At 38.9% G+C, this 15,209-nt stretch overlaps 1 protein-coding gene across 3 annotated transcripts in view; it reads right to left on the bottom strand.

The window, feature by feature from the left end:
* The window catches only part of ambra1a (autophagy/beclin-1 regulator 1a), a 120,725-nt gene that overhangs the window by 33,007 nt on the left and 72,509 nt on the right, over window positions 1-15,209 (bottom strand). For all 3 annotated transcript variants that reach the window (XM_079810852.1, XM_079810853.1, XM_079810854.1), the window contains one exon: window positions 11,593-11,732. In XM_079810852.1, the coding sequence (XP_079666978.1) occupies window positions 11,593-11,732 (140 nt within the window). The remainder of the gene's footprint in view (window positions 1-11,592; window positions 11,733-15,209) is intronic.

Here is a 15,209-nt window from a genome sequence, read left to right as displayed (position 1 = left end):
TCAACTTTGTCTTCAAAATAGCATCAATCCCTCATAGAAGTTGCCATCTCTGAACTGTGCATTGAGATTTCCTGGAAAATGCAATAGATCCTGCAGCAGTCCGTGTTGTAGTCGAGACCAGATCATTCGAGTCCAAGTCAAGACAGAGACCAGAAGAGGGTTGAGTTTGAGTCAAGACAGAATCCTGATGCTCATGGCCGTAGCCAGCTATGAGCTCACCGAGGGCCGGACCTCTGTATTTGTTTGAGATGTATAAAGAGGGTATGTATGTAATAAAGGTTGTGAAATAATTGCCTAATACATTAACTCTACTTTAGTTCTGCAAGGATATTGCACAGCACCAAGATCTTCTCATCTGAACCACCTTAGCAGTCTGTCACCGCTCGTCAATGTCAAAATATTTGAGATGACCAATTAAATCAAAGTAGGCGGGCTCTATGTTCACAGAAGCTGCTGAGCACGAAGTCGCTTCAGTTTCAGTTAATGGCCATAAAGTGCAAGATATAAGTAGCTAAACTAAACATTTCATATTTGACAGTTGTTTTAGGATAGAAATGTAAAAATAATAATAATAATAATCAGGCAAACTAATAAACTTTTGTCTAATTTCGTCATTTTGAATTGAAAATGGGCAGAATGTATGTGATTCATGTAATGTAACTGTCAATGTGAGGGGGCAAAAAACATTAACAAAGCCGTTTTCATCATATTAGGCATAAGATTAATAATGAATGTGGTACATATTGTAAATTTAATAAACTTAGTTACCTAGCTTTCTTGGTAGCCTTCAGTAAATTCACTTATCTAAGAAAATGATTCATAAAACATAAATATCAGTTGATCCTATGTTTACTTCACTGACACGGATGAAAATGAAAAGACTATATCAGTCAAAGCTCAGCTTCAGGAGGGGAAGAGACAGGGCAAGATAAGGAGACAGAGAAAAAGAGTGATGGAGAGGATGGAGAGAGCAGGTATTGACATATAATCTACTGCCTACTGGCATGATTTTAAATGGCTATTGTTATTCATGAATTGTTATCCAATTGATTCGCCTTAAAGTCTTAAAATGCTCTGATATGTAGATCAGAGAAATCTAAATGTTCTTTGGGATGCATGACCCCCAACTCCACTAACAAGTTCATTTGGGACCTCTGTGATTATAAAACACTGCCTACGGCCCTGCCGATGCAGCCAAGTTCATAAGACCAAGACAACGAAAAAAGTCCAAAAGTAAAAGACCATATTTTCAAGGTCTTGGTCTTTTCATGGATCTTGGAGCATGACTGGAGCATGACTGACACATGAATGAGCTGGTCTCAACTACAACAAGCAGTTTTAAATTTCAAACATTGGACCAGATTTAAACAGGGCAAATTAGCGTAAGAGAGCAAATCCCAAAAAGTGCAGACGGGAGTGTAAAGTTCTGAGCGTGATCTACTGACGACACGCAAATGAAAGAACTCAGACACAGCCGGATCATTTCCATAATGACCAACACAATCTAACAAGAGCAACGCAAATTTGCATCTGGTTAAAGCATGCTTTTTTAGCCAGTAAATAATGACGCAAATACCAGTAAATTGACTAGTGCAAACCTTAGTAAATCACCTTGCGTGATTCATTTAAATACTGTCTGAAATCTTGCAATCTTGCTGATCTCTGGCCTTCTAAAAAACATAGATGATAACATACAGTATTTACATTTGTAAACTGTTGTGGCTTTGGGGACTTTACAACTTAAGCAGGAGGTTGTGGGTGATATTAGCCAAAAAGTCATGCACATTTGAAAAATCTACTGGAAAAGGTATGTTTTCTAGGCACCGCTGATATATTGTTTACAGCATGCTTGAGAAATCTGCCAAGAAAGGCCAAAGACTAACTGAGGATCAGCGAGGGGAGCTCTGGAAAGAAATGTCATCAAGAGGACTATGACAATTGTATAATATTTACAGTCCAGGACAGAGATGGGAAACACTACATGAATTTAAAGGATGACATGAAAAACGATGCTTCATGCCATGCCAGAGTTACCGTAGTTATAAGATTCCGACTAAAAGCATTCACATCTTCACCAAATTCATAATACAATTTGTAAACTCCGACTGGTGTCACCTGACCTGAGCACTGCAACATCATGCGGAAACTCAGTAAAATAAAGTTATAAGCAGTTAAATACATTGTTATCGAACTGTGTGCTTTGTATATGTACATTTCTGAAATACATAACTTGGTCACAGTCTCCTCTGATAACAAATCACTTGAAATTGTAATGTAGATGCATGCATTTTCTACGAAGCTGCTTTGAAACGATGTATTGTGAAAAGCTCTATAGAAATAAACGTGAATTGAATTTCACAATATTTCCATTTAACAATTCCTATAATTACCTATTGTTAATATAATAATAATGCAAGAATAATTTGGAAAAACAAAACAAAATATATAGCCTACAATACAGTTTAATGTAGCTGGCACAAAGTTGAATCTCCAGCTAAAATTATATGTTTATTAATAAGGTATTTGCATAACATCTGTTACTTGTTGTATTGCGGTTTTGTTTACTGATTGCTCATATTACAGATTTATTTCCATGTTAATAATGTTGCCATAGAAACGCATAATTCTGAGGACGTGAACATCAAATAGAATGTTCCAGGTTATCGTCTAATAATTAGGGTAATTATGAAATGGCGTGACCGCAGCATAAAGCCTTTGTTGGAAAAAAATGATTGTGAAAACAGAAATAATAAGACAACTAGCCATACAAACAAAAAAATTATCTATTGTTATTCTGATTAAATTATCCACCTAATTTTCTGATGGGAACATCAGAGTGCTTGAGAGTAGTCACGATGATGAATTTTGTGCTGACCATTGTCAAACAAATAATTGTGATTAACGAATTGTCTGTTTTTCTCATGTCACTTACAGTGTAAGCCTTATACATTATTTTTTTATATTTTACGTCGTTGTTTGTGCTGCAGTTTATTAGGAGACAGGGTCTGAAAAGATTTAAAAAAATTATTGAACTTTTCAACATTATAATATCTTTATACAGGAATGTATTCTCGCAGTTCGTCCGTTGCTCAATTGAACACTTGTGAAACAGGTGAAACGGTGTGGTACCTGTCACAAGTTATGAAACAATGAAGCACAAGAGACAGGAGTAGCAAACTTCTTTTTGTTTATTCTTGTTTACTCATTTACTTCTGTTCTCACACACGTTACATCAGAAAACAACACTTTTCAAAATTGTAGTCAATACAATTCACTTATGAACACAACATTTTCCTCTTTTTTAAATAACAGAATATTACATCAGATCTAAGTAACATTTTTCTTTAACCAACTAGGCTTCTGGACATCACGTTTAGGTCTAGTGGTATGAGTGTGTGTGTAGTGAGCCATGTTCTCAGCCAGAGTTGTTGGTGTGCATGTAAATGCAGTGAGATGGGAAGCATTCCATGTCTTTCCATCACTAAGAATGTATGTACTCACCCCAAGTCTTTTTGAGACGATCAGTAAACATCCTGTGTCCCTTAGGAACATGCAAGAGGTTCCGTACCCTTACTTTATCTCCCTCCTGGAAACAAGGAGTACGAGCATCACGCTTAGCATCAGTGTACTTTTTCATTTTGTGTTGCAGCCGCGTAACCCTTCGTGTCAGTTGGTGGGTTTTCAGCCTCTATGGCGACATTTGTCTGCCATAGAGGAACGTAAAGGGTGAAGTACCAGTTACACTGTACACCTTCAAGAAGTCAGTTAACACAGGTTTCCATGGTTGATGTTGCTGGATGGCCACTTGGACAATGTGTTTGAGCACACAGTTGAACCTCTCTACACCATTAGCTGCTGAGTAGTAGAGAGAAGAACGATGGTGACGAATATTCCTTCTTTCCAGAAAAGTAGCAGACATTAACTGAACACCGTTATCAGTAACTATACTCAATGGATTTCCATGGTGGCTGAAGACTGATGACATAAACGAAACCACAAAATCTGTAGTGATGGTGTGAGTAAAAGGAGAACTCCGGCCATTTGTTAATCAGTTAATGTTATAGCAAACCTGCAGTCGGATGCAGCAGTGTCAAATGGCCCGACTGTATCCACAGCCCCTTTCTGCCATGGTCCATTAGGCAGTGGCACCAGCTGGAGAGGAGCAAGATGTGACTTGACAGTTTTGTCATTGAGCTGACACACGTGGCAGGAACAGACAGCATCATGAACCTGAGCATCCATCCATACCCACCAATAGAGATCACGAAGGCGGTGTTTGGTTCTCACCTCTCCCTGATGTCCTTCGTGTGCACTATGGAGACCAGCACAGATCGAATAGCAACAGGTACAATCAGCCATGAGCCTCAGAAGACAAAGTTGTCCTTGAAGGGTTAATTCACCCAAAAATGAAAATTCTGTCATCCCTTACTCTCATGTCGTTCCAAACCCATAAGACTTGTGTTCATCTTCGGAACACAAATGAACTCAGAAAGAATCAAATTTTTAATGAAATCAGAGAGATTTATGTCTCTCCATTGACAGTACATGCAACTACCACTTTGACGCTTCAAAAGGTTCATAAAGAGATCATAAAACGAATCCATTGAACGGTTTAGTCCAAATTTTCATTAATTAGATTTAATTTAGGCTTTTATTCACATATAAACATTCATCAAAGCCCCATCAGTTATGGTCAAGCAATGATGCTAGCTTGACGTACGAGAACCAGCATGTTTGTGTCAGGGGTAAAAAAATGAGGCAATGACTCAAGATGCAGAACAAAAGACTTTTATTTGTTATAAAAAATAAAACAAAACTACCCCATGGGGGAAAACACAACCAGCAGCTGGACTTGGCAGGACAAGACAAGGCAGGAACCAACTGGGAACATGGGTACATCAGACGACAACTGGCACAGGACTGAAAACACAAGGAGAATAAATAGGGAGCAAACAAAGCAGGTAACGAGGAGGGACATGTGGGGAAAATGAACCAATAATCAGATAACAAGGGCAGGGTTAAGACAAAAGAGCACATGACACAAAGAAACAAACATGAGAAGCCATGTGCTCACACCAAACAAAACAAAAACACAAGCACATGGCTAGCGAACACAGTCACAGGCCATGTGCTCAAACAAAATGAGACACGAACATGCAGCCCATGAGAACACTCAACAAACAAAGCATTGCCCGGCAACATTGCTCAAAAAAGTTGCCCTGTGTACCATCACCTTTAGGCAATGAGAAGAAAATCTGTTGTCCCTGTGTGCCAAGGCAGTGAAGCAGTACAGCTTTCGTCCTGCCAGGCATCCCAATAGCATCAATAACTTATAGATATATCCGCAACCATGAGCTGAACGTCATAGTAGATTTACTGGGGCAAGGCAGGAAAAATCTCGGGCAAGGCACGTTAGCAACAGTCATCTTCGTGACCAACTATATGTAGCCCCTCTGGTTCAAACGGGCACTGTCTCTAGCGTCAGTCACTAGAGCGCCTCTTGAGATCAGGGGAGTGAGGTTTACGTGCACAGCTCTTACTGGCCTGCGTCTGTTGCATATTGCGAAAAAATGCTTATCCTCATCGCCAATTTGTGGTATCTGTTAGGAGTTATACAACAATGAAGCACAAGAGACAGGAGTAGCGAACTTCATCAATCTTGTTTACTCATTTACTTCCTTTGCCACACACGTTACATCAGAACACAACACTTTTCAAAATAGTAGTCAACAATACAATTAATTTATGAACAACAAATAGTTATTTACGATGACGAATGCAATCCTATTCATCAACTTATAGTGACATTTGCACACGGTTCTTATTAATCATATCAATCCTTATAATGTGATTTTAAAATGTCCCCATTATGTTATTTTAAAGGTTCCTAATTTAGTTTTGGAGGTCTCCTACAACAGGTTTACATGTATCAAAGGTCAGAAAACACTTTCCTTTTCTCATAATATACATTGCACATCACATTTTTCAATGATTCTAAAACTCCTCATACAAGGAATGAGTCTCTCTAAATCCCTCCTTTCTGTGAGCTACTCTGCTCTGATTGGCCAGATGGCCCAGTCTGTTGTGTTTGGCGCGTGTTGGAAATCAAATGGCCATTAAAATAACTGAACTCCAGCTCCGGAGGATTCTTTAAGCTTAGAGATTGTACACACTGTAAAGACAGTGACAAAGGCGTAGATTTCAATGATGAAACATTAGAAGAACTAGTTATTCAACCCGAACCTCCATCGCAAGGATGACTTGAGCAGGACATTTCTCAGTGATAGGTAACTCAGTTTCAGGTACATTATGAGATGTTGCAACTGTAATTCCTCACGATCCGCATCAACAAGTGTATGTTCATCAACAAACCGATGAACAAACTAATTCTAATTTATTGCGGTACACATGCGGGAACTGCATCATTAACTGTATCAATAAAAGTGCATACGTTAGCCGAGCACAACGTGAATTACTGTTGTAACATTAAAATTTGTAAAACAAATTTTGCACCATCCTTTATCATTACTCAAAGTAGTAAGAACAACAGAGAATCTGCATTAATGGACACAATTATAGGTAATAATGGCCAACAGCTGATTAGCAGTTAGCCGGAGACCTACACAATATAAAACACTTTGTTGTTTGTTGTATAAGCATTTTGTAAATCCCATTTAGACCTCACAGAGATTTGAGAAGCAATCGTCAGAAGGTGTACTGCTTTTGTATCGCTGTGGTCATTTTAACCCTGACTCTTCTTCACATCCTAATCCTTTGGAAGTCAAAGAGAATTTGCTTTTTGCAGAGCAGAAAACAGCATCTTCTCGACACTAAATTTTTCTACTAAACATCGAAATAAATCTAATTAATAAACTAAATTAACCATTTAAACTAAATTATTGATCGAATTATTGATCTAAAGCCTACACTGTCACTGTATGATAATTGAAATGAACTGATGACATCAGCGTTTTTTCCAGAATGGCTATACAGTAGAGGGCTGCATTGGGATTGAGTCCCGCCGGGTCCCGCGGGACCCAACGCAAATCTCGCGGGAGCGGGCGGTTTGAATTTTGCTGCGGGCGGGAATGGGCGTCTAAAAAAAACACTGCGGGAATCGGCGGGATAGGGAGGTTGCCTAATGACATGATGGAGAAGATGTCAATAGATGATGTAGAAAAGAACCTCAAACGAGGTATTTACAGCACAAAAGCTAAGCAAGGAAAGTCTGAGAAGTTTGGAGAAGTTTCTCAATTGTTTTGGTAGGCAAAATCATGCGGTATAACGTTATATGTATCCACATATTGCGCAGCTGGCAAATACATTGCTACTTGATCATACCTCACCAAAAACGCTCAGCACTCCCTGCAGGTCAAGTTGACTGTTTGGTGTTTTTGACAAACAATACATAGAAGTTTAGTGAGTGGAAATGGATTGTTTCTAAATGTCCGTTTGCTATTTTATGTTCACATTACGTTCTGTTGCAGCATGTTTTCTCAGGTTTCCTTTCAGTCGGTCACGTTCGACGTACGTCGGAACTGACCGACGAATTGGGATCTTTTTTTTGTTTCTCAATCTGTTTTTCTGTTTTCTGTTTTGCAAAGCAGTCTATTTTTATGTGCAAAGTTTTTGATAAAAACGAAATTATATTTGAATGTATTTGTCTTTTTTTTTTTTTTTACATGCAGGCCAGGGAAACGAAACAAACAACCCCATGAATCTCTTTAATAATATCAATACAAATACGTGGGGGGTTTTTTCCTGCGGGACGGGAGAAGACACAAAATCAATGCATCTCTATTATTGTGCGGGAATAAATTCTCAAAGTTTTGCGGGAGCGGGCGGGAGTGTAACACATACGTTGCGGGAGCGGGCGGTAATGGTCAGAAATTCGGCGGGAGCGGGCGGGAGCGGGATGAAGAAAACAGTCCCGCGCAGGGCTCTACTATACAGCTGAATTAAATTATGCTGCATTATTTTCCTGTTTAACACTGTAAAGCTGCTTTGAAACAATCTACATTGTTAAAAGCGCTATATAAATAAAGTTGACTTGACTTGACTTGACATGTACACAACACAAACCAGCTACAGTGTTTGAGGCCGGGTCAAAGTAGACAATGTTGGCAGGCAGCCAATGAAGACTTTATGCAAATGTGTTACCCAGTGACGTGTAGCCATCACGGAAGTGAGATTGGAATTCCTGACGACTCTTTTAGGCGGTTCAGAGTCGATTCTTTCTTTTGAGAGACAGTTACTTTATTTATCTTGCACTTTCGACTTTACAACTTTGCAAACCATTTACATTCAGAGACAGCTAAATAACACACTGCATGAAAGGTAATATTCGAAAAAAGCATAATAGGGGCACTTCAACATTATAAATAAACAATGTGTTTTAATATACATACTGCCCTTCAATCAGTTAGAAATTTCATGATATGAGGGAAAAAATGCTCCTGTATGTGTTCTTGTTTTAATATTTATGATAGTTCAGTAATATCGCACAAGCAAGAGTGTTGTTTTTCCTAATATCAGAATGATTGCAAATGTGATTAATTTTATTAAACAGGGCTGCATTTCCCGATAACGTTGTCTCTTAGCGCGCTACGAAGACTCTAAGGTATAACTTAACTAAAGGTATACCATTTCTAGGCGTGTTCCCTGAGCTATACCATAGGAGGTTGCTTAAGGTATACCTTCTTTAGTGTGACGTTAGCAGGTGCTGTCCGTGGCGGCGGCGCTGAATTAGTTTATCAATGACTCAAAAATCGATTATCAACTCTATGCAGGGGCTGTTTAACTGCGTTGTGTGAGAAAGCGGTGCTCTTTATAATAGAAGCACTTCAGAAATATTTGAAATTGCATTTATCAGGACTCGTGAGATCAAATTGCAAACTAAATCCAACCGTGAATATTTTATATAATTTTGAAATGATTGTGCGAACCCGCAACCTCTCATGCCCAAACGTATCATGCATCAACACTACACAAACTAGCAGTAGGCCTATGCCATTTTTATTATCATAATATATTTTGCCACAGGCCTAGTCTTCATTTAGCCTACTCCACAAGCAGAGTTAATTGCCCGCATCACATTATTGGTGTAAATCACTCATTTCTATTATTGGATGACCTACTTAATAAAAGCGCAACACGCAAAACATAATCAACAGCTAGGCTACTATAGCAGAGAAAAAAAGAAAGAAAGAGAAGAGCGGCCAGCAGCTGCATTTCGGGGCTGTCTTGACAAATTCGGACCAACAAGATGCTGCTGAATTTGCTGCTGAATTTGCTGCCGTGACAGACGAAATTTATTTTGAATTGCAGCTTCTGACATGGTAGCCAGGGGACTAAAGTTTTCACTGATGAAATCGTGCACATAGAAATGGCTCCGCGGAACTATTCGCTGTATCACTGCCATAGTTTGACCAAACTCCCCTCCACGATCATTCCCTTTAAATAGACTCCATAATGGTTTGCCAGCTGATGTAGGCCTACCTTTGGATAATATAATTAAAAAGCTAACAACCATCAGTGTAATGAGAATTGTATTCTTTGCATGAAAACACTTCCGTTAGCAGAATTATATTGGTATAGACTGAGATGTAAAGAAACAGTGGTGGCCACTATCGGAATGAACTGTCAATAGTGATAAGGTATAGATAATAGAGTGCTCCAGACCAACCTTACGAAAGTATTACTTACAGAAGGTATTCTTAACTAAGATCGTTTCGGAAAACACGTATTAACGTTAAGGTACACCTTAAGGTTTAACTTAAGAATGACGTAGTGTTAAGAAGGTTTCGGGAAATCCAGCCCTGTTTAATAAACAAAAAGTTAATATTAAAATCACAAATTATTGCCAGTATTTATGTTTTTACTCTATTTCGCCAATGAAAATAGTTCTAATAGTGCTTCTCCGAGCAACATAAAGCAGTGTTTGTTTCAAAATGAATGTGTTTTTGAACAAATCGGGCAAATCAAAGATTTCACATTCACAAAAACAGTTACTTGCTTTGTTCCTGAATGAATCAGTTGTTTTGATCGAATCGAATAAATTAATAAATGATTCAGCGACTCAATCATTAAGACTTGCTGCTACCTACTGGCAGTTTTACGACCATTTAAAAAATACGTCAACTTTGAAGGAACTATCCATTTGCATTACTAACATGAACTCAGTTTGTGTTAAACAAAAGAAAGAAAATTATAGACATCTGGGATGAAATAAAGGTGAGTAAATAAAGAGAGAATTTTCATTTTTGGGTAGAGTAAATAACGGAACTTTGTGTCGAAAACTGACTCCCCTGCTTTTCCTTATACACAGGAAAAAAAGACTTGACAGTACATACTTAAAGCTGCAGTGAAAGTCCGTAAATTTGACATCTTTGTCGCCATCTCTATTTGAACCCTAAAACAGCATTTATTTGAGCAGTTATCTTCTTTACATGAGTTGTGCATTGGCACGGCTCCTCAGCGCGGAAGAATCTAATGTTTTGAAGTGTAAGTGTGGGTTGTCTATCAACGCACCAGTTGTCAATGATGATTGTCGTTTTGAACTTTCTGGATTACAAGCCGCCATCAAAATGACAAGTTTAATTACATTCCAGCTGCTGTAAGAAGAGGCCACAAACGGTCCGCCACCTGCAGCATCCACACATGCAATATAGCCTACTAGCCCAGATGATTAATCAATAATTGCGAGAGGCCTATGGGGTAGTGTGTGAGATTGTATAAGAATAAATGACTGTGTAAATTATACTAAGAGAGATCATTTCATGTCACGACTAAAGTGATTGTGCTTTTTGGTGTCCAAGGCACACAATATTATCTGTCTCTGAACACTGGGCATCACAACTGAATATATAAACTACAAATAAGGCCCTGAGTTTGTGTACGGTGCATTTTCTGCTTTTTCTAATTAGCAAAACTGTTTGCATTAATGAAGTGAGAGCGTGTTTACATTGGAGACGATGTTTGTGCGGCAACGTGGGCTTTTTGTATCCACGGTAACCTTGATGATAATTATGACAAACTTGCAGAAAAGCAACATCCACAGCCAAGCTGCAAATTATACAACCAAATACAGTGGAGAGAAATGATCCTTGAAATGAATTAATTAGTGTCTGTTTCGTTAACAAACACCAAACGCTTGTAGGAAAGCTACTTTTTAAACTGCTGAAGAACTGACAAAACCAAGAAGGTATTTGAGATGTATGACATTCATTTACATAAACATAAAACAGTGCAGTTTTCAACCAGAAAACAAAAACAGATGGGCAAAGCAGTGGAAAGACGGACGTCAACATTTCAGAATAACCAAACGTTTTTATACACACACACACACACACACCATATATACCATTGCAACTTGTTGTATCATGGTTAACATTATGGATTTCTCATTTGTTGATGACCCACATGCAGATGAGTAAAGTGCTGATTATGTTTGGCAAAAATTATCTTGAAGAGTCCAGCTGAGTTAAAAAAAACAGCACTTTATTCTTTAAATGCAAAGAAAGAAAGAAAAAAATGATTTATAACCCACAAAGAGGGCTGGGTGAGCTATGAAGGGATGGATAGGAGACTCACACAGGTCTGCAGATGACCAGATCTCCTTTGTTGGTTCCATAAGCGAGCCCAAGCCCAGGTTCTGGTAGCCAACGTGCAGAATTTATACTGACATGTCTCCGCTGGTCTGGGGCCATTGGATACACCACATCAAACACCCTCTGAAAAACATACAAGAACACACCTGTTTAAACTGTCCCACAGCCCTCTTAGTAGTTTACTCATTCTACAAGTTGCCAGCACCTCCCATCATCTTCTCCGCTGTAGACTGCAGTCTGTGTCAGATATGTCAAGCACTGCAAGCATAACTGAGGAAAGGCTAAACTGTGAAAAGTAAAATCTCTTTCTCCAAAGTACTCTTTCTCTTTCTTTCCAAACCATTCCACCATCCCTGTCTGTCAGCCTTGGCATACTACTTACACTCCACTGGCTCTAGAAAAAAAGGACAAAAATAGGACAAGCTCATGTCTGCCAGGGAGAGAGAAAGCGGTCTCATTCATCTGCAGATGAGTGATCAACAGACAAGCTCTTTCTCTCTCACTTTACTCTAGACAGATGGAATTCAGGACAAGGATAAAAGACACAAAGGCTGGCAGTTCAAAGAGCGTCTTTAAGGGAAAATAGTCTATATGATTGCAGCACATGTGTATGTATCTGTGCGACACCACCTGAACGTTGTGTTTGTGTATCTGCACCCAGTAGATTGCATGGACATTGTGGGGCTCTTAAACATATACAGTTCTTCTGAGTGTGTTTATATGTATAGTGTTGATGCATGCAGCACTAATTACCGAGTCTGATTCAGATCCTAAAAGGAAATGCAGCTCCTGAGAGATTCTCAGTCAAAGATTCAAAGGTTTGGGGTTAGTAAGAACTAGAGTATTGATGTCTTTGAAATAAGTCTTATGCTCACAAAGGCTGCATTAAATGTATTCAAAATAGAGTTCAAACAATAATACTGTGAAATATTATTACAATTTAAAATACATTTTTTCTATTTTAATATATTTAAAATTATAATTTATTCCTGTGAAGGCAAAGGTGAATTTTCAGCATCATTACTCCAATCTTCAGTGTCACATGTATGTATATATATACAGTGAGGAAAATAAGTATTTGAACACCCTGCTATTATGCAAGTTCTCCCACTTAGAAATCATGGAGGGGTCTGAAATTGTCATCGTAGGTGCATGTCCACTGTGAGAGACATAATCTAAAAAAAAAATCCAGAAATCACAATGTATGATTTTTTAACTACTTATTTGTATGATACAGCTGCAAATAAGTATTTGAACACCTGTCTATCAGCTAGAATTCTGACCCTAAAAGACCTGTTAGTCTGCCTTTAAAATGTCCACCTCCACTCCATTTATTATCCTAAATTAGATGCACCTGTTTGAGGTCATTAGCTGCATAAAGACACCTGTCCACTACATACAATCAGTAAGAATCCAACTACTAACATGGCCAAGACCAAAGAGCTGTCCAAAGACACTAGAGACAAAATTGTACACCTCCACAAGGCTGGAAAGGGCTAAGGGGAAATTACCAAGCAGCTTGGTGAAAAAAGGTCCACTGTTGGAGCAATCATTAGAAAATGGAAGAAGCTAAACATGACTGTCAATCTCCCTCGGACTGGGGCTTCATGCAAGATCTCACCTTGTGGGGTCTCAATGATCCCAAGAAAGGTGAGAAATCAGCCCAGAACTACACGGGAGGAGCTGGTCAATGACCTGAAAAGAGCTGGGACCACCGTTTCCAAGGTTACTGTTGGTAATACACTAAGACGACATGGTTTGAAATCATGCATGGCACGGAAGGTTCCCCTGCTTAAACCAGCACATGTCCAGGCCCGTCTTAAGTTTGCCAATGACCATTTGGATGATCCAGAGGAGTCATGGGAGAAAGTCATGTGGTCAGATGAGACCAAAATAGAACTTTTTGGTCATAATTCCACTAAACGTGTTTGGAGGAAGAAGAATGATGAGTACCATCCCAAGAACACCATCCCTACTGTGAAGCATGGGGGTGGTAGTATCATGCTTTGGGGGTGTTTTTCTGCACGTCACAAGGCGACTGCACAGTATTAAGGAGAGGATAACCGGGGCCATGTATTGTGAGATTTTGGGGAACAACCTCCTTCCCTCAGTTAGAGCTAGGGTTGGGAACCGAGAACCGGTTCTTATTCAGAACCGAAACTGATTTTTGAAAAATACCAGAACCGCGCGAAATTCCTAAGTTTCGGTTCCGAAAACGGTTCTGGTGCAATGTGTGTGCGAAGCGCTGGAAGCGTATCCTTTCATAGCGAGTGACAGCCAGTGTTGCCAAGTCCGTGGTTTTCCCGCTTTCCCGTTTTCCACTGTTGCCGCGGGCTGTGTTTCATGTCCGCGGGTTGAAGCGATTGTGCAATTGTGCGGGTTTTGTTGTGAAAACCTGGCAACCCTGGCTCACCTCATCATGAATATTAATTACGTTGCCTGCCGCTTCCAGGAGTGCAACGCAGTTCAGCACTGAAAGCCCTCGCGCTACACATTTATGGTTTTGCGTCAGATATTTTCTCGTTGACCACCAGCATGGCGAAGAGAAAGTCACAAGTATGGATTAATTTCCAAAGAATGAATGATAATGAAGCAAAATGTGAAAAGTTAATAACATGCAAAGGAGGCTGCACTAGCAATTTGACAAAACATTTGCTACAGCACAAAGTGCCTCAGGGGCAGGGCTTATACCAGATTTATAGTGTAAGGCCTATATATATATATATATATATATATATATATATATATATATATATATATATATATATATATATATATATATATATATATATATATATATATATATATATATATATATATATATATATATATATATATATATATATATATATATATGTCAACCGTTGAGTCACCATGGTTTAGGTAAGCGTTTAGGCACAATTACCTTTGTAATGCTGAATTGCAATTTATTATTTACAAGTTCACTGAATAACTGAATTACTATTAAATTAATATACAACTAATTAATAAATATAACTAATAAATATAATTTATAACTTGGTTTTATTCAGAGACAGAGAGATAAAATGTAATAAGACAATTTCAGAGGTGTTCATTTGAAAAACAATGTGTTGCAAGAATGGCTTAATTAATTCTGTAATATATGTACAGTACAGGACTTTTTTGACATTGCCAACCTGTAAATTAATTTTAGAGCAAGTAATAAACACAAAATGGATTGTTTGAGTTGCGTATTGTGCCTTTTTCCTTTACCACTATTTGTGTAATAATTTTAATGGAACCGGAATCGGAACCGGAATCGTTAGGCGGAACCGAAACCGGAACCGGAACCGGAAAATTTCTCACGATTCCCAACCCTAGTTAGAGCATTGCAAATGGGTCGAGGCTGGGTCTTCCAACATGACAATGACCCGAAGCACACAGCCAGGATAACCAAGGAGTGGCTCTGTAAGAAGCATATCAAGGTTCTGCCGTGGCCTAGCCAGTCTCCAGACCTAAACCCAATAGAGAATCCTTGGAGGGAGCTCAAACTCCGTGTTTCTCAGCGACAGGCCAGAAACCTGACTGATCTAGAGAAGATCTGTGTGGAGGAGTGGGCCAAAATCCCTCCTGCAGTGT

The sequence above is a fragment of the Gobio gobio genome (genome assembly GCF_949357685.1).
Source record: "Gobio gobio genome assembly, chromosome: 2".
NCBI classification, from domain to species: domain Eukaryota; kingdom Metazoa; phylum Chordata; class Actinopteri; order Cypriniformes; family Gobionidae; genus Gobio; species Gobio gobio.
The sequence above is the reverse complement of the archived record's forward strand: the minus strand, read 5'-3'. Positions and strand labels throughout refer to the sequence as shown.